Source organism: Sorex araneus, chromosome 2 (genome assembly GCF_027595985.1).
Source record: "Sorex araneus isolate mSorAra2 chromosome 2, mSorAra2.pri, whole genome shotgun sequence".
Lineage (NCBI taxonomy): Eukaryota > Metazoa > Chordata > Mammalia > Eulipotyphla > Soricidae > Sorex > Sorex araneus.
The window spans coordinates 31,571,114-31,598,536 of NC_073303.1; the positions used below are offsets into that span (position 1 = coordinate 31,571,114).

Consider the following 27,423-nt stretch of genomic DNA (forward strand, 5'->3'; position numbering starts at 1 on the left):
ACCCAGGTTCGATTCCCAGCATCCCATATGGTCTCCCTGAGCACCACCAGGAGTAATTCCTGAGTGCAGAGCCAGGAATAACCCCTGTGCATTGCCAGGTGTGACCCAAAAAGAGACGAAAAAAAAAAAGAATTTGGCCCAGAAGAGAGAGAGCAAAAGGGAATGAATGCCCTGCCACAGAGGCGGGGTGGGGTGCAGGGGGCAGGGTGGGTGTGGTGGGAGGGATGCTGGGACCATTGGTGATGGAAAATGGGCACTGGTGGAAGGGTGGTTACTCAACCATTGTATGACTGAAACGCAAGCACGGAAGTTTAAAGTCTGTAACTGTACTTCATGGTGATTCACTAATAAAAAATTTAAAAAAAAAGAAAGAATTTGGCCCAGAGATATCATTCATAGGGCAGGAGTACATGCTTGCAAGCAGTGGGGTCCAGTTTTGAGTTTTGGTACTATATAGTCTCCTGAGTTAAGGTCCAGGAGTAGCACCTGAGCACCGTTGGGTATGGTCCCCAAACAAACAACAGAAGTCATCAAGAATTTTCATCTTTTATTGATATGTAAGCTTAGGTACAGAGAGGTGCATATCTCTTAAGTTTACAGCTGGATATACTTTTTTGTCTGTAGCTAACTATGTAGCCATTGCCCAATTCAACATGTTTTCAGGTTCCCAGAAGTTTCCCTTATGCCCCGTCCCAGCTGATACCCTCCAAAGATAGCCAGCCACTTTCTGATCTCTATCACCACAATTTAAGTTCTTCTTTTGAACTTCATTTAAATGAAATTACACAGGCCAAGAGATAGATGAGGCAGTTCAGGCTTTGCATGCAGGAAATCTGGGCTTGCTCCAGCACTGCGCGACTCCCCAAGCACCAACGGGAGTGACCTCCAAGCAATGAGCTGTGAGTATTCCATAAGCACCATTGGGTGTGGTCCCAACCCCCCAAAACAAAAAACTAAATAAAGGAAATTACTCACAGTGTATTAATTTGTACTGATTTCTTTCACTCAACCTTATGCTCATGAGATTCATCCATGTGTTTGCCTGGGTCAGTTAGCATTTCTTAATTGTCATGTAATTTTATATTATGTGAATAGAGTATAATTTATTTTTCCCCTCTGTTAATGGGCATTTGGTTTGCTTCTAGTTTTTGGTTAATACAGAAAACACTGGCATAAGCATTTTAAAAATATCAACCAGCTTTCACTTGTCTTATAAGTTGCAGTTTAAAAAGGCAGCGTGGGGCCAGGGTTGTGAGTGGGTGGAAGAGCACTTGTCTTGCTGTGAGGCCCTAGGTTAGATTCCTAGCATATATTAAAAAAAAGCTATATTTCTAAAGATGAATTTCTTTCTGTTTTGCTCTCTTCTTTCTTTCTTTCTTTCTTTCTTCCTTTCTTTCTTTCTTTCTTTCTTTCTTTCTTTCTTTCTTTCTTTCTTTCTTTCTTTCTTTTCTTTCTTTCTTTCTTTCTTTCTTTCTTTCTTTCTTTCTTTCTTTCTTTCTTTCTTTCTTTCTTTCTTTCTTTCTTTCTTTCTTTCTTTCTTTCTTTCATTTTTTTTGCTTTTTGAGTCACACCCAGCGATGCACAGGGGTTACTCCTGGCTCTGCACTCAGGAATTACTCCTGGCAGTGCTCAGGGGACCATATAGGATGCTGGAAATCAAACCTGGGTTGGCCTCCTCCAAGGCAAATGCCCTACCCACTGTGCTGTCGCTCCAGCCCCTTGCTCTCATTTCTTTATTTTTCTCTGTTCTCTATAGGGCATCTTATATAAGGCATTGAGGATACAGATGATAAAGCTAGTCCTTGACCTCTGAAAGCTGGAAGACAGGGTGGCAGACAGGTTAGTTATTAGATAATATGCAAATGTGATTCTTGCTGAGAAAGTGGGTTTATGGAAGCCCACTGAAAAACCATTATACTTGGCCTGGAGAAGAGGTGATTTGGGCATTAAGTAGTAAGACAAATACAATGATGAAGAACATTCTAGATGGAGGAAACTGTAGGGTCAAAGAAACAGTAGGTCAAACTGTAGGGTCAACTGTAGGTTTTTTAACTTAGAGTTTAAAAAAAAACATATAGGGCCAGGAATGTAGCTCAGTGCTACTTGCCTTATATGTGGGAGACCCTGGATTTGATCCCTGTCACCGATAGCACAAAAAGCATGCAGTGTGCTGAAATATGCAGCTGAGCACAAATATAAGGGGTAGAGATAAGGCTTGAGAAATAAATTGACAGGTGGAAGGATTTCAAATTAAGAAAAGAAGGTTGGGTTTCATTTTCATTAGGATGGGGGGTCAGTGAAAAAATTTGAGAGGAACACTCCCAAGTTGGCATATTAGGAAAATAATTCTAGAGGATTCTGGAAGTTATAAGAAGGATTGGGGTATGGGCAGGGAAAACAGAAGTGCAGAGATCAGTTATTTTGCAAAACTCAGCAAGGAGATGAGAAGGTACATTTGTATCAAGGAAGTGGCAGTATGGAAAGGAGGCACATCTAGGCAAAACCTACGAGCTGGGTTGGTGAAATGATGGGGGAGAGGGTCACAGATGCTTCTTTTAAGTATTTTGGTCAGTTTCTTGGCATTTCATCCTTTTAATATACTGCCTCTTGTGCCAAGGTTGGCTTCTCTCTTGGCCCCTGGTCCTTTTCTTATTTATCTGCCTGCTTTCTTCCTGCTGACCTCCCTGCTTCTCTTTTCGTAAGAGCAGATCGGGCGATCTCAGATATGATCTCAGTTGGTGTTGCGACTAACGGTGAGAAACAGAAAGAGAAACTTAAGTCATAGAGAAAGACTGGGGTACTGAGGGACAAAAAAGGGAAGAAAGTGAGGATGATCCGAGAGGAGACATGAAAGACAGAGGAAGGAAGGGCAAGGCTTTCTGACACGGGCATCTGCCATGTGCTGAAGGATGCTCCTTGAGATGGGCCAATCTTGGTTTCAATCTCAGTTTCGGAGGTTGTATGAAATTTGGTTTCTTTCTTGGGGAGGCCAGCAGTTGGTTTGGGGCTTTCCCCGGGTGGGAGAGATGATGAAGTCTTATGCCCCAAGCTCAGAGGAATAGTCTCTAAAGTGGTCTCTGTGGAGAAAATAGTGAAATCTGAGGCCTCCCAAGGAGGTTGAGATGACATTAGACTCAAACTCGAACTGAAGTCAGATTTCTCAAAACCTGACTCGAGATTTAATGCCAGCTTTAACCCTCACCCGCATTTAACCTCAGCCCAAATCACAACTCGAATTCGGCTCTCACCTGGAGTCTCAACGTATCCCAATAAATGAAGCTCAAAGAAACGTCAACCCATTTCTAGAGCCCGTCTTGAAACCAGCTCGTCCGTTCCTAAGTCTCTATCTGACTGGCCCTGTGAAGCGCAACCTGAGTCACGGACCAAAGAGGAGCTTCCCCTGCTCTGCCTTCCCTGCTCTGCTTTCCCCTGCTGGACTTTGCCCTTCTTCGTCCATCCTCCACTTTGTAGCTCCTTAGTGAGGGCCCCGGGAACTGATGCAAGTGGCAGAGAACATGCTTAGCATGTGTGAGGGAGGCCCTGAGTACAATCCTTGGCCCTAGAGGGCCTCTGACGACTCCCGAGCACCACTAAGGCCAAGCATTGAGCTGCTTGGCCTGCACTGTGGTTGAGAATCACTGGGAGTGGTACCCAACCCCTCCCTCTTTACGCATTTCCCCCTCTACCTGCACTACCCTTAACCCCCACCTGATCCTCGCTCACTGCTAGGTGTGGCCCTTATAAAAAAACAACAGTATATCTTTATCAAGTGTTTCCTACATACAGGACACTGTCCTGGGCAGTAGGGATATGGTGGCAAACAAGTCAGCTGAGGTACGGATGATCATGGTGTTTACATTCTCCTGAGGTAAGGCAGAAGAGATACACTGAAGAAGAAATCGGTAAGCGGATCTATCAAGATCTAGAGTGGCAGGGGGCCAGAGCAATAGTACAGCAGCGAGGGCATTTGCCTTGCACTCGGCCGACCTGGGTTCAATCCCCAGCATCCCATATGGTCCCCCAAGCACTGCCAAGAGTAATTCCTGAGTGCAGAGCCAGGAGTAACCACTAAATATTGCTGTGACCCAAAAATCAAAAAAAAAAAAAAAAAAGAACTAGAGTGACAGGAAACTGGCTTAAACATAGTGGACAGGGTCAGAGAGATAGTACAGGAGCTGAGAACTGTAGGGCCTCACCCCTGCCCCTAAGGACCCCTAAGTAAAGGACCAGGAGTAAACCCTGAGCACCTCTGGGTAGGGCCCAAATCACCCTTGCACCAGTCACCACTAAATCTTGGGAAAAAAAAAAAAAAACAACCAACACAATGGTCAGGAAAATCCTTTGAGAGGCAATTCAGTTGAGAGCTGAAAGGCAAGTAATGGTGAACAGATGGAGGTTAGGGAGAGAAGCATCCCAGGCAATGGGAATAGCTACTGCAAAGGGGAGAAAGTACAGAGCCAGGGGTGTTGAGGAATAGAAAGACCAGTGACGCCAGAGGGGGATGGGTGGGGGAAGGAGCTCAGAGTGGGGTAAAACACTGGACTTTAGGGGCTGGAGCAATAGTACAGCGGGTAGGGCATTTGCCTTGTACGCGGCTGACCCGGATTTGATTCCCAGCATCCCATATGGTCCTCTGAGCACGGCCAGGGGTGATTCCTGAGTGCAGAGCCAGGAGTAACCCCTGTGCATCGCCAGGTGTGACCCATAAAGAAAAAAAAAACAGAAAAAACACTGGACTTTATTCAACCTGGAAGTTAGAGCAGGTGTCAGGGTGTGTACATGTGTGTGCAGATCCATGATGGGGAAAAGAGGGGGCAGGGAAGCAGGGGCAGGGGAAGGGAGGAAGAAGAGGTGAAGGCCAGGTTAGTGGATGAATTTGTGCTTGTGTGCATGCATATGTGTAAAGGAAAGCTGGATTTGTTTTGAAAAGACTTTTGTGGCTCCTGTGTTGAAATTGGTTTTGAGGGGGCAAGGCTGAAACCAGAATATTAATTAGGGAGTGATTGCAGTAATTCTGGAGAGATGATGGGAGCCACAAAGTTGGAGGGAAGTAGACGGAGGTTAATGTATTTCAGGGGTACAAAGGACAGTGTCAGTGAAGGATTGGACAGGTATGGGAGGCTGGGAGAAGAGGATTCTGATGGTCTGGGAGAGTCAAAACTTCTAAGTCTTATTAGATGTGCCTCCAAGTGGAGATGCCACCTGGTAGCTTGATATGAGTCTGGATTTCAGTAGCAAGGTCAGAACTAGAAATACGGCATGAAGTTATCCAGATGGAGAAAGCATTTAAACCCATAGATTAGGGGTTGGAGAGACAACTCAGTGAGCCTGAGCACAAGCTTTGCATGTGGGAGGCCCAAGTTTGGCCCCCAGCACGGCACTGTCTCCTGAGCACAGCCCCCGAGCAGAGACAGGAGCAGCCCCTGAGCACTGCTGGGTGAAGCCTCTAAAATACAACAAGCCAAAATTCCATAGTTGAAATCCATAGGAAGAAATATTTTTTTGTACTTTTCCTAGATGTTCTTGAAGACACTTCCCCTATAATAAATGCTGTTTTTACACTCAAATTCCAGAAGTGAAACCCTCTGAACTTTGTCTTCTGAACTTTCATGGGGTTCTAACCTCTCTGGATCTGTCCTTACCCCACAAACACACGAGTACGAACATTTCATAATATCCTATCGAACAACTCATATATTCAAATCTTCTTAAAAGCATCTTCCTCTAGCCTGGCTTTCCCCTAATGATGCTTCAGGGAAAGCTACATTTGTTTTGGGGCCACTCCTGGTGGTGCATAGGGGGGGCTACATCTGGCTAAGTGCTAAGTTGTTGTTCCTGGTGGTGCTTGCGAGACCATGCAGTAGGTGTGTGGTGTGGAATTAAGCCCAGACCACCCACATGTATATACTTAATTCATTTTGCTCTCTCTCTCTCTCTTTTTTTTTTTGCCTTTTGGGTCACACCCAGCGATACTCAGGGGTTACTCCTGGCTCTGCACTCAGGAATTACTCCTGGCGGTGCTTGGGGGACCATATGGGATGCCAGGGATTGAACCCGGTTCGGCTGCGTGCAAGGCAAACGCCCTACCCGCTGTACTATAGCTCCAGCCCCTCATTTTGCTCATTGGCACCAAAAGCTATTCTTTTTTCCCCTCTCCCATCACGAGCCGAAGGGCCCAGAGGAGAGGCCACCGTTCTCTCCTCTCCCTGCTGCACTGTTAGCTCCTATCTTCTCTTGAAGCATTTGGCATCCGCCGTTTTCTCCCATCTTCCCAGAAAAGCCTTCTCCACGATTGCCGCCATGCTGTCAACATGTCTGGCTTGGGTTTTCTATCTCATCCCCTACCACTATCTCTAGTGATTTAAAAACCGCACAGATCAGATGTCTCATAGTCTCTCTCAACCTCAGCAGTTCTCTCTGCACTCCCATCGCCTTTGCTAGCGATGGGCAGGCCCATCTCTTAGCAGGTAGCAGGAGGGTTTGAACTTGCAGCCTCCCACTTGCCAAGCAAGTGCCGAGACATCTCCTGGACTTCTCACTGCCAACAGTTCTAGGCTCTTTCCATACTCTGCTTTAGCTAACCAGGAGGAAGTCTGTACCTCAAGCCTCAGCATCGCTCAGGTCTGACTTTTCCCTCATTGGTAAGCGCCCATTTCTCATATACACCATTTCCGTCCCTCATCAATTCTTCATTCTCATCAAAGCTTCCAGGATTTTGCCTATTTGGCTTAACCTGTATAGTAAAAAAATTTCAACTGCTTTTAATACCACTTTTTCTTTTTTGGAGCCCTTTCTGGTGGTGCTCAGGGCTTACTCTTGGTTCTGCACTCAGAAATCGCTCTTGGCGGGCTTGGGGAGCATATGTGACACTGAGGATTGGGCCTGGGTCAGCCATGTGCAAGCACCCCCCTACCCTCTCGACTATCACCCTGACCCATTCACTAGTGCTGCAGAATTACTTGCCTAACTGACCTGAAAAACCTGATTTGGGAAAGTACAGTGGTCTCTGCTGAGTCTTTCTCCTGAGCTGCTAAACATTGCAGGAGCCTCTCACCCCCAGAAGCCTCCTAATCCTGTCCACCAACCTCTGAAATCCCCATGCTCTCTAATAAGTGATTTTAGTTCTCCTCTTCACTTATAAACATATTCATGCTATCTGAATGCATATAATTTATCTAAAAATCTACATTTTTTATCTAAAATTTACACATATAAATGTATATTTATCAAAAAATCCCTTCCTCAAAGATCCAATCCATTGCTCAACTTTTCCTTTGTGTGAGATCTTGAGATGAACCTCCTTAACTAACCACTTTTTTCAGGAACTGAAAAAATTTTCCTTATTTGTAAACTTTGTGGTAGCTGTCTTCTGGGTTTGCCATCTAGGGCTTTTCGGCCACCGCCTCCTTTTCCTTACCACCCACTCATTCCTCAACTTGTGGAAAGTGATTCTTGCCCCTCTGCTAAGTGGAAATCATTTTCTCAAAATCTCGTAACCGTTCGGTTCCTGCCAGACCTTTCTGAAGTATCAGATATGACTTGGAGTTGAATCTGGTCCTAATTTTGACTGCTCGACCAATCTCTCTTTACTAGGCTCCTTCTTTGGATCATGCTTGGGGGCTCTCCAATTCAATCACATTCCATCAGAGGTTTGATTGCTTGGGAAGAGATTGAGACCCAAATCTTTTCAGTCCAAAATTCTCTCTCAAACTCCAGATCTGCTTGCTCGAAATCTCCACTTGAGTTTGAGCACCTCAAGCCCAGATCTGTTCATTACAATAAGCATATGGGCCTGCTATGACGTAGAGCTGTCACCTGTATATTTTGCCAAGGTCTGAGGGCAGTGATTTTATTTATACCATTGCCTAACAGAGTGCCTGATCTTATCAGATGCTTAAAAATAGCGGGAAATCAATATCCAAAATTGAGCTCCTTTAACTTTCCTCTTGGACAGACATCTCCCTCTTGGTTCAGGCACAAAACTTGAGTTATTTAAGATGTTTATCCCACTTCCGTGATCCAATCAGTTCTCTTAACCTTTCCAAGTTGATATGTTCCTAAAATAATAAACTATTTATAGATAGGCCTATCTGTATATAATATTTTTGGTCCCAGTTTTGGAACTACTCTGGGCTCAGTGCTGGGCTCACTGCTACTCCCGGCAGTGCTTGGGGTCATTCAGTGCCAGTGATCAAACCCAGGGCTCCTGTCTGTAAACCATGAGCTCCAGCCCTTTGAGCCATCTCCCTGGCTCCCAGTGTTTCTTCCTTGAATGCAAGTTGGAACAAGGGACTTAAACAGAAAGTCCATTGTTGGAGTAAGGAGATGATGGGGTGGGGGGAGGGAGGTTAATGCTAATTTGACCAGTTTTGAGGCCTGGTCTTCAGCTAGTTAGACTATTCATGAGCCTTGGTTCCCTCATCCACCACCCATCTTCTGGGTCGGTTATTGGCAAAGAGTAGCAATATCAGGAAAAGGTGGTTAGTACATTTTAAGTGTTCCAAAAAACATAAATAAATAAAAATGACTTTTCCCCCTCCCTTTGCTGTATTCCTGGAGCACTCTCCTGTCCCTCCTCTTCAGCTGTCACCAGTGCCACTCTCCTCAGGACAAAATCCAAATCCCTTACTCTGGCATTCTTTGGTTCCCTTCTTTAACACACTGATACCTGATGTCTACTCTGAGACATTCAACACACTCTTTTCCTTAACATACTCTGTCTCCCAACTTCTGCTCAAGCCATTTCTGCCGAGCCTTGTCATCCATCTCTACCCACAGAAATCCTCTCATTCATCAGTGTCAGCTCAAATGCCCTCTGGAATTTACTTCCTCCTTTTCTGTATCCACTGTACTGGATTCGGCATGACTTCAATCAAAATTAAGTATGACCTGCCTCCTTAGTAGACTGCAAATATTCAGCTGAGTTTGGTTTATCTTTAGGCCATATGTCTAGTTGTACTGTGATGAAATGGTCCTTTCCAGACCATTTTTTTGTTTTGTTCTGTGGCCACATCCAGCAGTGCTCAGGGGTCAATTCTGGGCGGCTTAGAATCTGGAAAAAACCCAAGTGCCCAAGAACAGATGATGAAAGAAAGCTTGGTATATCTACACAATGGGATACTACACAGATGTTAGAAAAGATGAAACCATGAAATCTGTATATAAGTGGGTCAACATGGAGAGTATCATGCTAAGCGAAATGAGTCAGAAAGAGAGGGACAGATGCAGAATGACTGCACCCATTTGTGGATTATAAGGTAACATATTAGGAGAATAACACCTAAGGATAGTAGAGATAAGGGCCAGGAGGATCGCCCCATGGCTTGGAAGCTGATCTCATGTGCTGAAGGAAAAGGCAGGTGGGAGGAAGAAGAGACCACTAAGTGAATGATGTTTGGAGGGATTGCTCGTGATGGTAGATGTGTGCTGAAAGTAGACTATGGACCAAACATGATGGCTGCTTAGTGCCTATCCTGCAAACCAGAACACCCAAAAGGAGAGAGAGAAATGTGTCTGTCAGAGTCAGGGGGAGGGAAGGAGTGAGGGTGGCGGGAGGGACACCGGGAACATTGGTGGGAGAGAAAGGGCACTGGTAGAGGGATGCGTACTTGAACACTGTTTGATTGAAATGTAATCATGAAAATGTATAAGTTTGTAACTGTATCTCATGGTGACTCACTAAAATAAAAAAAAAAAAAGAAAAAGAAAAGAATTCTGCTGGGCTTGGGGGAACACATGGAGCGTCAGGGATTGAACCTAGTCAGCTGCATGCAAGGCCAACACCCTACCTGCTGTACTATGCCTCAGCCCCTCCCAGACGTACCCCAAATCCTCCCGACCCTAACCCCCCAGGGAGCTTTTTTCTATCATTAGTCTCATTCCTGGTCCTGTTTCTCCAACTAAACCCCAAAGTAGCCTATAGATTCTGATTCCAGGAATAAAGAGCAAATACGTAGACTCTCGCCTCCCGGTGTTTCATGGTAGGCACTGAGTCAGCCCTTGGGGATCCCTAGGCCGCCACCTTGCCCCCACTGTGTTGGACAGGATGCCCATCGCTTGGTCCCAAGGGGGCAGAGGAAGCCAAGGCCTCTGGGGCTCATTATTTTTATCAGCCTATGAAACAGAGACACAGAAGCGGAAACTATGTGGTCAGAGAAAGTGAACAGCCCTCATCTCAGGGGAACCCCCCCGAGGGCTGGGGGCCAGACACCAGGAAGGGACGTGGAGGAGGAGGAGGTCTGGGGGAGCAGGGGCAGGTATGGGAGCTTCGTTTGCTTTGCTTTGATCTATAACTCCCGAAGCCAAATGACGTGCCTCTTGAGCGAGCGAGAAAAACTCAAACCTCCTGCTGGCTGAGCTCTCTGTTGCTTACCTTTCAACACCCCCGCCGCCCGAGACCCTAACCCCCCGCTCCTCCCAGCCTCAAACCCGGGCTCTTTGCATGCCACTTCCGAAATCTCCAGCCTGTGAGAGGAACTGGACGCCTGGGTTGCTCACAGTCCTTACTTAGCCTCGGCTCTGAATCACGGCAGCTTCCTCTCACAAGATCTTTCTCACCAGCCCTTCCTCCTCCTGCCCCCGGACATCTGCCTGGGCCTGGGAAGGCCCAGATGGACCTCCTGCTCTGGCTTCTCTGAGGGTGGCACGCCTGCCCCAGGCTCCTTTTCCAGGGCCTTCTCCTTCCTGTCTTCTGTGTCCATCCCTGGGTTTCTCCTCGGCAGATAAGGGCTGCGACTCTGCAAACTAAGTTTCTGAGGCGTGAGATTCTCTGATGTAGACATGTGCCAACTGAGCACACGCCGGCACATGCCTGGATTCTCCTTTCGGCCCTGCCCTTTCTTGTCACCAAGTTCCCCGCTGTGCGCCAGGATGACAGTGGGCTTTGGTATTGCCTGTAACTTCCTATGCCAGTTCCAGAGAGCTGGAGTGAGAACTTAAGTTTGGTTAATTGGGGGGGGGGGATGGCATCCCGCGCCCTCCCCCGCGGGAGGCCCCAGACCCTCTCCCTCTCAGGACCTTTTCTCAGCCTCAGGAGAGGAGACACCCATTTGGGGTGCTGGGCCTTGGCTGCCCAGTGGAGCCCGGCCTTGGAGGGTCAGAAGTGGGAGCGGAGCCCCGGGACCCAGAGCGGCCGAGCAGCTGCAGGGGAGAGGACCTTGGGTGCGGATCCTGGTTGCCCAAGAACAGACAACCCAGGTTACATAATTCGGCTCTTTCCTCCTCCGTCCCCTGCTCCTAATTTTAGCAACCAAAATTCCACTCCCCACAGGCCTCTTCCTCCCGCCACTCTGCTTCTATCCCGGTCCTCCCACAGCCTGCTCGTGGTCCTCCAGCTCCAGCTGCCCCCAGCCCCGGCCATTCAGTGACTCAGCAAAGGGAAAGCCCTGAGTGGGGGGGTGAAACAGGGAGGAGGATGTGGTTCGGGCTGGGGAGGAGAGAGAGAGAAACTGTTTTTCCTTCCCTTTTTTTGGCCCCTGTTCACATTATTTTCTCCAGCTGCTCACTGCAGACAGGAGCACAGGGGCGCCGAGTCAGGTGGGGGGGCCACTGGGTCTTCCGCTAGCTGACGGTGCGGGAGGGCCAGAAAGGGGCTCATGCCTGCCGCCGAGGGCACATGTGAGTGTGAGTGTGCGCATGTCACAGCTGTGTAGGAGCTGTGGGTTTTAGCAAGCGAGGAGGAAAAGGAGATGTCATGAGTGATGAAAACCTCAGCGATGGAAAAAGTCAAGAGGAGACGCCAGGAGCGAGATGTGGAACCAGGTCTTATTAGGAAATGGCAGAGCCGAGGGGCACCCCCGCTCATCGCCAGTTTCGGCCCCACCCCGTGTCTTCCATATCCTCCATATCCTGCGAGTGCAGCTAGCTGTCTCTTCCGATGACCCAAGTCCCGACCTGACCATATTCCTCCTCCTGCCCTGCCCCTCCGGCCACATCCCTGCAGTTTCTGGCTCTTTCTCTGGGGTCACTTGAGGGCCTCCGCGTGGCGATTCAGGGCCTGAGAAAGAGCTGTCACAGCACCCATCACGCGGCCCAGCTCCCAGGTCTCAATCTGGCTTCGGAATCGCTGCAGGAAGCGATCGGGGTGCCAGCGAACCTGCTGGACCCTTAGGTACCTCCTCAGAGCCCCGTGCTCCTCCAAGGGGGGCCCCCTGGCCACCAGGGCTGCAGCCATTGCCTCCGGGTCCCCCCCGCCAGGACAGGGCCAGGGCACGTCGCCAAAGCGCCAGAGGCTACCCCTCCCCGCGGCTCGGGGCTGCTCGGCCCTGGGCCCTGCCCTGGCGGGCTCGGACCCTCGGTCCCCGGCGGCGGCGGCGGCCTCCTGCGCTTGCGCTCTCCGGGCTCGGCTCTCACGCAGTTCTTCGTCCTTGGCCCGGGCGCGCTCTCGGAAGAGCCGCTGCTCCTCCTCTTGCTGCCTCCAGCTGTGACTGGAGCCCTCGGCCCGCGGGGGGCGGCAGGCTCCCCCGGCTTCGCGGCGCTGCTGCTGCTGCTGCTGCTGCTGCTGGCGTTTCTGGGCATGTTCCCGGGCCAGGCGTTCCGACCAGGCTGAGAAGGACTCGGGCTCCGGGGCCTCTGGGGCGGCATCATCTGTCGGGAAGACACGGGTGGCGGGGAGAGGCCGTGAGCCGGGGACAGGCAGAAACCGCAGGGCCGTACGGCGGGGCGCAGGCCGGGGACATTCGTGTGGCAGGTGCAGAAAGGTGGTGGTAGGTGCAGAAGGGGAGCAGCCGTGCCCGGAAGCGCGCGCCTCACCTTCAAACCTGCCGATGACTTCCTGCCACTCGTCCTCCAGCTCTCCCTGCAGCTTCTGCCTCCACTCCCGCTCCCTGGAGGCTTCGTCTTCCTCCTCCTCTTCGGCAGAATCCCAGGGCGGGCCCCAGCCCAGAATCTGCCCCGGGGTCTCCCCTTCCTTGTTCTTTATCCCCATGGCCGAGGGGCAGCGGCTGAGCAGAGGCAGGAAGAAGTCCGTGTAGGCTGTTGGCGGAGAGCGGGGAGAAGTTAGCGGGGGCTCCCCAACCCGCTGGTCACTCGCTCCCCCTGGCCTGAGAGCAGGGAGAGGGTTGCCCACACGGGCGCTTCCTGGGTTTTAGGAAATGACCGTCAATGGCGAATATTGACAGCACGTGCATGGGAAGTGAGGTCCCTTAAAGTACTCTCACCTGTCACCCCATAAGCTGGGTTAGTGGCCTAGTGAGCCCACCAGCATTGGAAGCAATATCAAAAACTTTTTATTTTTATTTTTTTGTTTTTGGGTCACACCCGGCGATGTACAGGGGTTACTCCTGGCTCTGCACTCAGGAGTCACCCCTGGCGGTGCTCAGGGGACCTAGGTCGGCCGCGTGCAAGGCAAACGCCCTACCCACTGTGCTATTGCTCCAGCCCCGAAATATCAAAAACTTTTGATTCTGCACTTCATTTTCTTACTCAAAACGACAGATCTGCAAGTACTCTTTACCCTGATAAAGATATACATAGGGAATATTCATCTCTTTACATATATATATAAATTTTTCAAGGGGCCCAGTAAAATAAATGTTTTCAGGGATTTTTTTCCCTCTCTCAGTTCTCCTTACTATAAAGATGTCAGAAGAGAAATGGGAAGGTGGAAAGGTGGAGACCAACAATAAATTCGAGTCACAGAAATGCTCCCTGCAGGGGCCGGGGTGATAGCACAGCAGGCAGGGTGCCTGTCTTGCACATGGCTGACCCAGGTTTGACTGATTCCCGGCATCCCGTACGGTCCCCTGCACACCCACCAGGAGCAATTCGTTTGTGCACGGCCAGGAGTAAGCCCTGAGCATCTCCAGGTGTGGCCCAAGCCCTCAGCCCAACAGGAAACTGCTCCCTGCAGCAGAAAGCCAGGCTGACTGCTGGCCAGGGGAAAGGCCCAGAAAGGTGCCCATTTAGAAGAGCTGGTCGGGAGAAATGCAACGGACGTTCCTGAACCCCCATGTTTCCCGAGTCCTTCACTACATCTGCTTCAGAGTCAGCTGAATTCTTTGTTGCTCACTTTGCTGGTAAAGCAGCACCTCCAAGGGCACAGCCACCAAGCACTTTCACACCCGGGGCAGAGGCAGGCGACCGAGGCGCCCTTCCTGCCCAGGGACCTACTTTTTCTTTCCCTGGGTCAGGAGGAAATGGGCAAACAGTACTTATTTCTTTTTTTCTTTTCTTTGATTTTGAGTCACACCCAGTGATGCTCTGAGTTTATTTCTGACTGTGCTCAGGGAGCACTCCTGGCCTGCAGACCATATGTAGTGCCAGGGATTCAAATCAGGGTCAGCAGGGCAAGCACCTAAACCCCTTGCACTATCTCTCAACCCCCCTTAAATCTTTATTTTATGGTGCCAGGGCTTACTCCTGGCTCTGCACTCGGATCACTCCTGGAAGGGCACAGGGTGCCAGGGATTGAACCCCCATGTGCAAGGCCAGCACCTACTGCTGTACTATCTCTCCGGCCCCAAAGCGTTTCTCTTTAACAGATGTGACCTATCACAAGCCTTACCAACTTGTGCCACTCAGCAAGTATCTGATCTTGCCTAGTGCTTTCAACTGCTTGTTGCCCATCAAGGTTCATGGCAGGTGTGAGAGTAGACTGTTGTATGGAAAATTTTCAAAATTCATATTTCAAAAAGTAAGGCCTCCAAATACAAGTGTGATAAGTAAAACATGGTATAGAATACTAAAGCCACCAAATAGAGGTCTGGGTGTGGCAAAAACTGACTATAAAAATGCACACAGGGGGCTGGAGCAATAGCACAGCGGGTAGGGCATTTGCCTTGCACGCAGCCGACCCAAGTTCAATTCCCAGCATCCCGTATGGTCCCCTGAGCATTGCCAGGTGTGACCCCAAAAAGCAAAAAAAATAAATAAATTTAAAAAATAGAAAAAAAAATAAAAATGCACACAGACTTGCCTTGCAACTGTGCAAAAAACAATTTGGTTAAAAAACTATTAGTAGCTGGGGCCGGAGTGATAGTACAGCGGGTAGGGCGTTTGCCTTGCATGTGGCCGACCTGGGCTTGATTCCCAGTATCCCATATGGTCCTGTGAGCACCACCAGGAGTTAGTTCCTGAGTGCATGAGCTAAGAGTAACCCCTGTGCATCGTTGGGTGTGACCCAAAAAGCCAAAAAAACAAAACAAAAAAACCCAAAACAACAACAAAAACTATTAGTAGGTAAAAATTCTGGTCTCTGGGAGGACTATAGGCAGATGCCGCTCAAGCTTAGTTAATATTTTAATGTGAATTTTAAAATAAGAACAAATTTAATCAAAATTAAAGTTTTTGTAGTCCATCCTAATCCTATTTTAGCATGCATAAATGTCTATAAAGACTCTTTTTTTCTAGATATCTGAGTGTAGTATATAATTATTTGGCAACTTTTTTTGTTTTTTTGGCCACACCCAGCAGTGCTAAGGGTTTACTCCGGGCTCTATGCTCAGAGATCAGTTCTGGTAGTGCTGGGAGGTCCCAGGGATAGAATCCTGGTTGGTCAGCTGCAAGGCAAGTGCCCTACCCGCTGTACTGTCTTCCAGGTCCCACAACTTACTATTTTTATTTTGTGTCTTTTTTTTTTTTTTTGGTTTTTGGGTCACACCCGGCGATGCACAGGGGTTACTCCTGGCTCTTCACTCAGGAATTACCCCTAGCGGTGCTCAGGGGACCATATGGAACGCTGGGATTAGAACCCGGGTTGGCCGCGTGCAAGGCAAACGCCCTACCCGCTGTGCTATCGCTCCAGCCCCTATTTTGTGTCTTTTTAAAAAACTCTTTCCACAGTAGTATACGAGGTCTACCACATTCCCTTTTATGACTGTGTATTGTTCTATTGTATTTATTAAAAAAACAACCCACAATTAATCTCCAAGTCGAGACTTTGTTTCCAAAAACCGTCAACCTCATGTACATTTGTGCTGCAGCTAGGGAGATAGCTCAAAGGGCTGGAGTGCAAGCTCTGCATGTAGGAACACCGTGTTCCATCCCTGACACTGCATGGTCCAAGCATCATACAGGTGTGGTGCCTCCCCTCACCCCCTGCCAAAATTTTACTCAGTGGCTAAGGTGCCTGCTTTGCAAACATGAGGCTGAGTTCAATCACTAGTGCCAAGTGCGATCAGCTCTTGATCAAGTTGAGATCCGTGGTGCAACAAGTGATTTTAGTTCCAACACTGTCACGCAAGCATCACAACTAAACGTGTAAACACTACATATGACTACAAGTGTGTGCTCAATTCCCTGCAACATCAACAGAGGGAAGGAAAGGCAGGAAATGACTTATTCATGCAATTCTCTTCTTTTTCAAACATTTTTTGTGGTGTAGTTTCTTTTTTTGGTTTTTGTTTTATGTCACGCCAGGCGATACTCAGGATACTCCCGGCTCTGCACTCAGGATTACTTCTGGCTTGAAAGACCAAATGGGGTGCTGGGTATTGAATCTGGTCTGCCGGGCAAACGCCCTATCCACCATACTATGTCTCAGGCCTGGTGGTGTAGTTTCTTTTTTTGTGGTGCTGGGGGTTAAATTTAGGGCCTTACACAAGTGAGGAATGTACCCCAACCTTTCTTTGTGTATGAGCACATGCACATGTATGAATAAGTTGTCCGTGTTCTTTGTCTACTTTTCTGCAAGTATAAGGCTGTTTATATGATATAGATAACAGTGCTATGTCTGCTACACACGCTGCAATTATTTTTCTCCATCTATCTTTTTAAAAATTCTGAGGCTGGAGTGGGTGAGGTGCTTGTCTCACACACAGCCAATCTGGGTTTCATCTCTGGCATCCTGTATGATCCCTTGAGCACCTCTGGGAGTAATTCCTGAGTATAGAGCCAGGAGTAAGCCCCGAGAACCACTGAGCATGACCCCAAAACAAAACAAACCAAATACTGAATATATATATATATATATTATATTTTAGATAGATAGAGACAGACGGGGGAGAGAGAGACACAGAGAGAGAGAGAGAGAGAGAGAGTGTTAAGGGAATATTAATATTTTCCTTCCCTTTTGCAGTGCTGAGAATCAAACCCAAGGCCTCATATCCAAAGCAAATGCTGTACTGCCGATTCATAACCCTGGCCCCCTCATATTTACTTTTATTGCTTTTGACTTTATTTTACTCTTAGGAGGGTTTTTCCTTGTCCGGAAATATATAAAAAATCATTTTTATCTTCCCCTATTATATATATATACACACACGCACGCACGCACGCACGCACACACGCACGTGTTTGGTACTCCTAGTCTGTCCTGTTGGTGGCTGCCTCGGGGACCATACAGCGCGAGGGACTGTACTGCTTGCAAGGCCAGTACTCCAACCCCTGTAATATTTTTCCAGCTCTTTCCTATTTTTAAAAATTAAAAAAGGTACAAATTATACACAATAAGCATCCCTATTTCCACCAAAGGTTGCCCTGGCCCCTCTCTCCACAAATTTAGTCCCATAGGGGAAGTCCGTCCCATGACTTTGGTATATGCCCTTTCTGTCACACTTAGGTGCTCAGGCTGTTTTTAGGCTGTACCTGCCCAGTGGAGTGCTCAGGCATCTTTCCCTGCAAGGTGTGGGGATGATGCAGTGCTGGGGATTGAACCTTTGCCTCCATATGCAAAGCATGTGCTCCAGCCCTTTGAGCCACCTCCTTGGCTCCTGTAATTTACTTTTCAATCAGATGTAAAGTAGGTCACTGTTTTTCGCGACAAGCCAAATGTTCTAATATGACTTATTAAATAGTTCATGTCTTACCAGTAATTTGAAATGCCAACTTTTAACATTTTAATTGTATTAATTTTTAGTTTTTGGCCACACCCGGCTGTGCTCAGGGCTTACTTCTGGCTCTGCACTCAGGGATCACTCCGAACAGGCTTGGGGGACCAGATGGGATGCTGACGATTGAACCAAGGTCAGCGCGTGCAAGGGAAACGCCCTACCCACTGTACTATCACTCTGGCCCTTTATTTTATTAATTAAAAAAATTGCTTTTTGGGGGCCACACCTAGAAGTGCTCAGTTCTTACTCTTACTCCTGGCTCTTAGGAATCGCTCCTGGCAGAGCCAGGGAGACCATGTACAGTGCCAAGAATTGAACCAAGGTCAGCCATGTGAAAGTCTAGCACCTTACTATCTCTCTAGCCTATCTCTCCAGCCCTGGTAAACATTTTTAAAGGATGCTATTATTAGAAGTGTAGACTGAGTGATGACTGATGAGACTCATGAAGAAAAGAGGAGCATAGAGATTAAAGAGTTTTTCAGGAGGAGGGGCCGGAGCGATAGCATAGCGGGTAGGGCGTTTGCCTTGCACTCGGCCGACCCGGGTTCAATCCCCGGCATCCCATATGGTCCCCCAAGCACCGCCAGGAGTAATTCCTGAGTGCAGAGCCAGGAGTAACCCCTGAGCATCGCTGGGTGTGACCCAAAAAGCAAAAAAAAAAAAAAAAAAAAAAAGAGTTTTTCAGGAGGAGCCAAACGATAGGACAGCGGATAGGGCGCTCGTCTTGCAAGCAGCCTACCTGGATTCGATCCCCGGCACAACATATGATCCCCAGAGCCCTACCAGAAGTGATTCCTGAGTGCAGAGCCAGGAATAAGTCCTGAATAGTGCTGTGACACCCCCTCCCCCCAACACACACAGAGTCCTTGACGAGATGCGGATGACAGTAAAAACAGATGAGTGAGCAGGCAGACAAAAGACAGACAGGCTTGTGAAAAACATGCCTGGGGTCACTGCTGACACAGTCATGGAGACAAACCTGCAGGTCTGTGGGTGTGCTGTAGGAGGCAAGGCTGGAAAGACAAATGGAACATACGTGGATAGCTCAGCCAGCTATGGAACAGGGCCCCAGCCTACTTCTCTGGGCAGATAAAAACGGTAATGAAGATGGAAAATGTTTGGTAGAGTGTGGCACAGGGCAAGAGTGCAAAGTAAATCACATTAAAAACAAACGTGTTGGGAACCATAATTCTGGCATGTAAAAGCCCCCAAGTCTGATTTCCAGAATTGCCTGGTCCCTCTAAACACAGCTGGGTACAGCCTTAGAGGACCCTGAGCACTGCTATAGAGTCTTACTTAGGAGTGGTTCCAGGGTCCCTGTGGGGTGCCCACAGCCCCCCATGTGGCAGTGCTTGGAAGGACCAAAACCCAAAATAGTCAGGATGGCTTTAGACTTCACAACTTTTTCATTTCAGTAGTGCCAGGAATCAAATCTAGGTCCCCTGCATTCTAAAGAGTACTCGGCCGCTGAGCCACATCTGTGGCCTCTGCACTTCTGTATTTTGGTAAAGACTGTGGTACTATGTCCCCCAACCTTAGCCCCATTTCTCAGTATTTACTAGTTCCTACACTACAGAGAATGGTTACTACCCGACTAAGGTCATACAGGAGGCTCTGACAACTAGACCCCTTCTCCATGAGGTGATGGGTTTCCAAATGAAATTCCCCAAATTTCTAAGGATAAGGCAGGAAGACGGCTCAACAGGCATGTGCAGGGGACCCAGGTTCCATTTCGGGTACTACATAGTTCCTTTAAGAACCAAAATGGTTCCTTAAAGTTCAGGAGGGACCCCTGAGCACTGCACCACTGAGTGGTCCAAAAGCAAAAGTAGAAAAACCCTAAAAATCCCTAAGACAGAGTCATTAATTGGTATCTCAAATGGGGATGACAATCCCAACCATCAATCCAGCATAAACTCAGACTTCAGAAGGGAATATGGAACAATCCATCCAAAGAGATTTGGGGTCACTGCATCTGTTCAGAGATGCACATTATAAAGCAGATGGTCTCTCAAGCTGCAGGAAGCTGAATGAAGTGGGCCTTTCTACCAAGGAGAGAGAAGGCCACCTGGTGGCTGTGCTGAGCTGATACCAGTGAGAATTAAGGCCTTGAGAGGTCACCAGGGCAAGTGCTTTGGAAGACAAGGACATATCTATCAAGCTCAGTTGCTTCTTGGAATCTAATGCAACAAAGCCTATTTATTTATTTTTGGGTCTCCTGAGTGGTACTTGCTCAGAAGGCCTGGGGCTCCTCTGATGATTCAGCCAACAGGGTCAGCAATTCAATGTGAGGGTACAAGTAAGCTTGGGATGCTTGAGCCCTGCGGTATTAGGGGTTATCTGGGTCACCTCAGTGGTACTGTGGGCGGGGAGGGGAGTTCTTCAGGGCCACATCTAGTAACGTTCAGGGGCCTTCAGGGCTGCACCTGGAGATATTCAGAGGATAACGTGGTGCTGCTGATGAAACCAGGGTGCACCTCAACTCCTGTACCATCGCTCCAGTCCTACGAGAGACTTTTTGGGGTTTTTTTTTTTGGGCAATACCTAGCTCTGCTCCTAGTGGGGATCAGGGTACCGGCGACTGATGGCAAGACAAAGAATCCTACCAGCTATACTACCTTCCCAGTCCCATGATGGATATTTTTATTACTCAAAACGTCTTACTTGAGGGTTGAAGAGATAGTACAGCGGGTAGGGAGTATGCCTTGCATACAGCTACCCACATTTGATTCCCAGCATCCTATATGGTCTCGAGCACTGCCAAGAGTAATTCCTGAGTGCAGAGCCAGGAATGATCATTGAGCATCACTGGTTATAGTCATAAAATAACAAAGTCTGACTTGAATAATATGAAAATAAAAAAAAATTAAAATACTTATCTACTAAATGTTAAAACTTCACAAAATGCTTCACAACTTCTATTGTATAGATACAAATTAAATTTAGAGAAGCCCTTATCACACTGCTTAAAAATGGCAGAGCTGTAACTGGGGTAAGGGAGGTCTGAAATTTGCTTCAGGATACTCTGTTGCTGCTTATCAGTTTTTTTTTTTTTTTTGGCTTTTTGGGTCACACCCGGCGATGCACAGGGGTTACTCCTGGCTCTGCCCTCAGGAATTACTCCTGGCGGTGCTTGGGGGACCATATGGGATGCTGGGAATCGAACCTGGGTTGGCCACGTGCAAGGCAAATGCCCTACCCGCTGTACTATCGCTCCAGCCCCTGCTGCTTATCAGTTTTGAGTTAGATGCTTGCACCTTATAAATGTTCTCTTTGTTTTAAAACAAAACAAACCTCTAATATGCTAAGTCAAATAAAACAGTGGCAGGAAAGATAATATAATGGGTAGAGTGCCTGTCTTCTATGTGGCCAACCGGGATTTGATCCCTGGCCTGATGTATGGTCTCCCCCAAGCACTGCCAGGAGTGATTCCTGAGTGCAGAGCCAGGAGTAAGACCTGAGCACTGTTGGGTGTGGACAAAAAACCAAAACAAAACAGAACAAAAAAAGTAAAGGGATATGATACTGTGTGGGGCAGGCTTTGATGTGAGATTCCTGCGTATACGTGGGGAGCTGGCAATAGTAATCAAACTGAATTAAGGTTATTCCTCCCGACCTAGAGATTGCCCTAACAGTCCTACTTTAAAAGGAGATATCAAGGGCCAGAGAGATAGTAAGGGGGTGAAGGTGCTTGCTTTGAGTATGGCTGACCACAGTTTTGTCCTTAGCACCGCATATGGTCTCCGGAGTACCAGCAGGTGTGACCTGCACCCCACCAAAAAATACTCAAAATAAAAAAAGGAGTTGCTGTGGCTCATGCATACCTCACATGTGTAAAGTCTTGAATTTGACCCTTGATCCCCTTAAAAAAAAAAGTGGGGGAGTTGGGCAGCTACAGAGAATTCAATGGGTTGGAGCAAAAGGCTCTTCATACAGAAAGATTCCATCCTCATCACTGCATGGTCCCCTGAGCCTCACCAGGAGCCACTTCTGACTCAGAGAGGAGTGCCTGAACACTACTTGGTGAGGTAATCCCTGGCGAGTCCAACTCCTGCCCCCAAATCAAGGCCTAGTATCAAGGAGGACTATCTCTAGAGTTGCCACATTGCTGTTTTAGTACAACAGGTCCTGACTGGAAACCCTGTTTTTTTTTTTTTTCTGACCTCAGATGTTTTTGGGATTTGGTAGAGCTGGTCTGAAATCATATAAGCTGTGTACAATATATAGATCAGAAGGGCTTGGGTCACCCCAGTAACCAAACAAAAATGTTTCTCCGGGCCAGAGTAATAGCACAGTGGGGAGGGTATTTGCTTTGCACGCAGCAGACCCCGGTTCGATCCCTGGCACCCCATATGGTCTACCCGTGCACCACCAGGAGTTAATTTCTGAATGCAGGGCTCAGAAGTAACCCCTGAGCATCGCTGGGTGTGACCCAAAAATAAATTAAGTTAAAAAAAAAGAATGTTTCTGCAATAAATGTGTGAATATTGACATACTAGCATAAAAACAAATCAGAGATAGCCCTCACTTTAGTTCAGGTTAGATTTTAACACTGAATTTGGTGGCAGATGATTGAAAAGAAAAGGTATGGCTCTTAGAGTGTCTTTTAGCTTCATAATTGTGGGTAGGGGAGTTTGGATGTTGATAACAACAACTGCCTGCAGCTACTGAAGATGATCACTGCCAGGCTCTCCAATTATGTACTTAAGTCAGTTTACTCTCAAAACATATTTTAGGGCTTGGGTGCTGGTATGTGGCTCCATCACTGTTTAATTTGATATGTTATCACAAAGGAGAGGGCTGGAGGAGTAATACATGTGGCCCATCGGGGTTCAATCCCTGGTATCCCATTGGGTCCTGGAGCCCTGCCAGGAGTGATCTGTGAGCTCAGAGTCAGGAGGAAAGCCCTGAGCACCAAAGAACGCCCCCCCTTCCCAATTAAAAAAACCCACAAAAACCATATCACACGGGATAATCCAGTTGCTGAGAGTTCAGATGCTCTAGCTAGCCTGCCTTGATCTACTAACAGCTGTGTGCCTTGGGCAGACTACTTGACTTCTCTGTGCTGTTTGCCTAGAAATTGAGGGATAAACTTAATAGTTATGACTTTTTTCCCCCCACAGGGTTGTTGTGAAGATTAAATAAGTTACTTAGTGAGAAGCTTGCACACAGCAAGAGTTATGAGTTATTTTGCACAAGGGCAAACTAAGCCTCCGGAAAGTTTAATAACTTCCCCACCAGCTATTCAGTAGCTAGATCGGCGCCCAGGAATCTAACTTGAGAGCTTGTATGTGTCATATCCTGTGTGAGGCCCTGGGCTCCCCAGAGCAACACCCCACCCCCACCCCCACCCTGGGAGAAAAGAAAAGTAAACTTTTTCTGGGGCTAGGGTTAGAATCCACACATAGGCCATGTGCTCTATGACCAGTCTCAACTCCGGGGCCCCCCAAAAGTGAAATCTGAAGACCAGTCTGTAGTTGGGGGCCTGTCAGGTTCATCACACAGGCAGTGGCACCAACCTGTCTGTACCCCCGGAGGCACACTTACTTGGTCCACTACCTCCCGAGTCCCAAGCAAGAAAGCAGCTCAGTTTGGAGCCAGCGGCCCTGACCTCGGAGGGGGGGGGGCTTGCTAGGTCCCCCCAGCCCGGGCAGACTCACCATCAGGGCCTTGGCGGGCGGCGGCGTGCAGGGCCGTGTCCCCGTGCCGGTCCTGGTGGGCAGGGTCTGCCCCCAGGCGCAGCAGCAGGCACAGGGCCGGGGCATCGTGGCGGGCACAGGCCCGGTGCAGAGGTGGGGGCTGCCCCGCGTCCACATCCAGGCCGGGGTGTCGCTGCAGGAGCGCCTGGGCCCGGACCAGCCGTCCTGCAGACAGGTAGCGACGGAAGCGACGCTCTCGGCGCTGGCGGCGGGAGGCGGAGGCCATGGAACTCTTGGGCTGCGGGAGAGAAAGAGCAGCAGCAGTCAGGCCCCCGGTCGCCCCCCTGGCGGGTCCCTCTCCGGCCTCCCCGGGGCTTCTTCCTCCAGCTCCAGTGAGGTGCGGAGGCCTGGGCTGACCCCGCAGTTCTTGCGAGATTAATGGTCTGAAAAAAAAATTCCCGATGGGGGGGGGGTGCTGGGGGCAGGGAATTTAATCTTTACATGTAAAAATTGAGAAAAGGCTGAATAATTGTTTCCAGGCTTATTGGCCCGATCAATTTGTAAATTTTTTTTTTCTTTCTAAAGTCCTCTGAAAAAGACTGAGGGAGGAGGGGGGGAAGAAATTTTTTTTTTATCAGAAGAAAATTTGAATTTAAAAAATTCACAGAAAACTTCCAATAACGATCTAGAAATTGAATATCATGTACCCGACAGACAGAAGTAGAGGCTTCTCCCTCTGGGGCCTGGGGGGAGGGGTTACTCATCAGACCAGTCCCCCGCCCCCCTAAGTACCCCCAGAGCTGTAGGCCTGAGGCCTGTGTTTAAGACGCTCGGAGGAAGGGAGGCGGGAAGGGCGGAGACACTCGAAGCTGGCGGAAATGGCGCAAGCTACGACGCAAGGAAGGGCGGAAGTGAACCGCGAGGCGCGCGGCCGGAAGTCCGCCTTCCCCGAGGGGCGGGGTGGTGGGAGCGCGCGTAAGGGGCCGGGGTGGTGGGGACGAGCGCGCGCGCGTGTCTCCTCATTCTGATCTCGTGGGGAAACTACGGGACTTCAGACAAGGGTCCGCCTAAGAACCGGAAGACTGGACGTTAAAAGGCGCTAGAGGCGGGGGTGGTCACGAGGACGGAGGGCGGACGGTCCCGAGTTTCATTCCCGCCTCCCTCAAGTGGGAGAGAGGATCGGTCGGTAGGCGAAAAGATAAGACAAAGAGAGAAAAGAGATAGAGGATAAACTTTACAGTGAAAATGGAAACAAACACAAAACCCACAGTGAGCTCAAGGACAGGGAGAGATCAAAAGAGAACACAGACTTGTGAGAAACGGCCGTAGAGAGGGCAAATGAAATTAATTTAGAAATCTGGATTTGAGATAGAAAAAAAATGAAGAGGAGAGAAGAGAGAAGGAGAGAGAAGTTGGATATTCAGAAAAGCCCCGCATGCTCTTTCCCAATACATGATGCATGAAGGCTTCCTTACTTACCCCATCTTCAACCCCTCCTTGTGGCCTTTTCTTCCCAGTATTCCTCCCCTCAGCTCCGGCCCCATTCCTAACCTTACTCCCGGAAAGCCCAGCGCCTAATGCTAGCAGGCAGCTTTGGATCCGGTCTCTGCTGCCTCCAGGCGGTCTTTACAGGTACTGCAGGAGAGAAGGATGCTGGAGAAGGACCAGCCATCAATGGGAGGATCAGTTTGGGGGAGACACCGGTCCAGGATGCTGAGCTAAAAGGGGAGCACTAAGACCCAGGAGTAGTGGTGAAGGACTGCAGCAACTGGCGGAGTAGGCGGCGGGAGCCATCTGGTACCTTGGTAGCATCCGAAGCGCCATCGGCCATAACAGAGAAATGGCCAGTCAGTCCCAAGGTATCCAGCAGCTCCTGCAAGCAGAGAAGCGGGCGGCTGAGAAAGTGGCAGATGCCAGAAAGAGTGAGTCTCTTCTTCTCTTCCTTAGGAGCTAGAAATAAGATTCTAGGTGAGGGACAGCAGATAGATTTTCCGAATCCTTAGGAAAGCTCAGGGTCACAGATGAGGAAGAAATGGTTAGTTGTTATAATCTAGTATCTCATTGACCAAGAGAAGGCAGAAAAACTTTCTGGAAAGGTCTGACCATTAGCACAGCTTGCAGAGGATCCATCCTGACCCTCTGCTCTGTCTTCCCTCCAGGGAAGGCCCGGCGCCTGAAGCAGGCCAAGGAGGAGGCTCAGATGGAAGTGGAACAGTACCGCAGAGAGCGGGAGCAGGAATTCCAGAGCAAGCAGCAGGCAGTAAGTTGTGGGAGAATTGGGATGGGACCCCAGGATGTAAATTGGCATGTGCATCTGGTGAGGTGTATGCAGATAAAATAAGGTACTAATTGATGACAGTATTGGTCAAGATTTGTGACAGAGAGTGTAGAAACTTCATAGGACTTAATATGGCTTAAAATTGGGGATTTGCCACAGCCTATTGTGACACTTTTTTTTGGGGTCTCACCCGGCGATGCACAGGGGTTACTCCTCGCTCATGCACTCAGGAATTACCCCTGGCGGTGCTCAGGGGACCATATGGGATGCTGGGAATCGAACCCGGGTCGGCCATGTGCAAGGCAAACGCCCTACCCGCTGTGCTGTCGCTCCAGCCCCGTATTGTGACACTTGGGGTGGAGAAAAGTTTTACTCTCATGACTAGTAAGGTGGTGGGAACTGGTATAGGTTGAAGTTGCTCGTCAGGTCTTAAGGAAAGGAACTGTATTTCTCATGGGTGTTTGTGAGATGGGAACGTCATGTAGAGGGCCCTTCTTCCTGCCCTTTTCTCCAGGATCTTACTGTCCGCATATTAGAACCATTTACTCTGATCGTGCATTTTCCTTTTCTCTGTAATCTCTCTCTCACCTCCCAGGCCATGGGCTCCCAAGGGAACCTATCAGCTGAGGTGGAGCAGGCGACAAGGCACCAGGTACAAGGCATGCAGAGCTCCCAGCAGAGAAACCGTGAGCGTGTTCTGGCCCAGCTTCTCGGCATGGTCTGTGATGTCAGGCCCCAGGTCCATGCCAACTACCGGATTACTGCCTAGGAGACACCACAGGGCCTGGCTCCTCATGGAAAGTTTCCCCTTGAAGACATCCCCTTATTGAAGTTACTTCTCGCTATGTCCTGCTCTCCTTTCCATCCTTAGACGTTCTCAGAGGCAGGATTCAGTAGTTCTGGAAGTTTATGAATATCCTGTCCAAGGCTGAATCTCCTTTCTGTGCTTTAACCTTCACCAGAACTTAAGTAACCCTCACCCAGTGCCCTTGTGAAAAGTTAGAGCATGGAGAAGTAGAGATGTGGGAAACACTCCAAATTCAGGTGAGGTTCTTCCAACCTTGTCACCTACAAAACCAGGACAAACTATTTCCCTTACCTCCCCCGTGAGACTAGAATAACAGTATCTACTACAGGCTGCTGCAAGATGAGGGAATCACTGTGGAGTCTAGCATGTAGTTTTGATTTGTAAACAGCAGTCGTATGATAGTATTACCGCCTCCCATCCGTCCACCCATTCTCTGGCTAAAACCTTATCATGGCTGTCTAAGCCCTTTCTCACACCACCGAGGCCTGCCTGGCGTTCTAATCCTACTCATCCATTCTGTGATTCTAGTCTAAATTCTCTGAAGAATTGGCTTTTCCCACTTCTCTTTTCCCAGAAACTTTATAAGATGTGACAAGATGGAATTATGACTTCATGTATAAACCTCTCTATTGGGGTTCCTGGAAGATGTTGTAATTCTCTTTCAAGTTGGTGTTTCTCTTTACTGGATTTCTCCTTCCACTGTCCCCAAGGACCCATGAGATGGTTATTGCTTCCTGAGATAAAGTGATGCTGTGTCCCCTTGTGTGCATGGCTTGCCTTTAACACATCCTCAACACTTCACTTTACCTTTGCAACAGCTTAAAAGTCAATAAAATAAGTATGGGCAAAACCAATTGGGGAGCTGCTTCCTTTTGCTTTTCTTATTTTCAGTCATTCTTGTTCCTATTTGTGTATTACCCAAGCATCAAA

At 48.6% G+C, this 27,423-nt stretch overlaps 2 protein-coding genes across 4 annotated transcripts; one reads left to right on the forward strand and one right to left on the reverse strand.

Annotated features, from left to right (window-relative positions):
- Positions 1-530: 530 nt before the first annotated feature.
- Positions 531-24,989, reverse strand: NFKBIL1 (NFKB inhibitor like 1). Of its 2 annotated transcripts, none has more exons than XM_055125301.1 (4): positions 24,887-24,989; positions 23,429-23,705; positions 12,751-12,972; positions 531-12,585 (listed from the first exon to the last, which is right to left on the reverse strand). In XM_055125301.1, the coding sequence occupies exons 2-4, from the start codon at positions 23,691-23,693 to the stop codon at positions 11,963-11,965; spliced, it is 1,110 nt and encodes a 369-aa protein (XP_054981276.1). In that variant the 5' UTR covers positions 23,694-23,705; positions 24,887-24,989; the 3' UTR covers positions 531-11,962. The 2 variants fall into 2 exon arrangements, with proteins under 2 accessions (XP_054981276.1, XP_004621324.2); XM_004621267.2 differs by lacking the exon at positions 24,887-24,989 and adding an exon at positions 24,115-24,253.
- Positions 23,529-27,347, forward strand: ATP6V1G2 (ATPase H+ transporting V1 subunit G2). Of its 2 annotated transcripts, none has more exons than XM_055125304.1 (3): positions 23,529-23,642; positions 25,567-25,667; positions 26,281-27,347. In XM_055125304.1, the coding sequence occupies exons 2-3, from the start codon at positions 25,608-25,610 to the stop codon at positions 26,452-26,454; spliced, it is 234 nt and encodes a 77-aa protein (XP_054981279.1). In that variant the 5' UTR covers positions 23,529-23,642; positions 25,567-25,607; the 3' UTR covers positions 26,455-27,347. The 2 variants fall into 2 exon arrangements, with proteins under 2 accessions (XP_054981279.1, XP_004621322.1); XM_004621265.2 differs by lacking the exon at positions 23,529-23,642 and adding an exon at positions 25,102-25,329.
- The last annotated feature ends 76 nt before the right edge of the window (positions 27,348-27,423 follow it).

Coding starts and splice junctions, on each gene's coding strand:
- NFKBIL1 (XM_004621267.2), bottom strand. CDS start 24,171: ATGAGTAACCCCTCCCCCCAGGCCCCAGAGGGAGAAGCCTCTACTTCT. Junction 12,973..23,428: donor CGCCCGCCAAGGCCCTGATG/GTGAGTCTGCCC, acceptor CTCCGCCAACAG/CCTACACGGACTTCTTCCTG. Junction 12,586..12,750: donor AGTCATCGGCAGGTTTGAAG/GTGAGGCGCGCG, acceptor TCTTCCCGACAG/ATGATGCCGCCCCAGAGGCC.
- ATP6V1G2 (XM_004621265.2), top strand. CDS start 25,248: ATGGCCAGTCAGTCCCAAGGTATCCAGCAGCTCCTGCAAGCAGAGAAG. Junction 25,330..25,566: donor AGTGGCAGATGCCAGAAAGA/GTGAGTCTCTTC, acceptor TCTTCCCTCCAG/GGAAGGCCCGGCGCCTGAAG. Junction 25,668..26,280: donor TCCAGAGCAAGCAGCAGGCA/GTAAGTTGTGGG, acceptor CTCACCTCCCAG/GCCATGGGCTCCCAAGGGAA.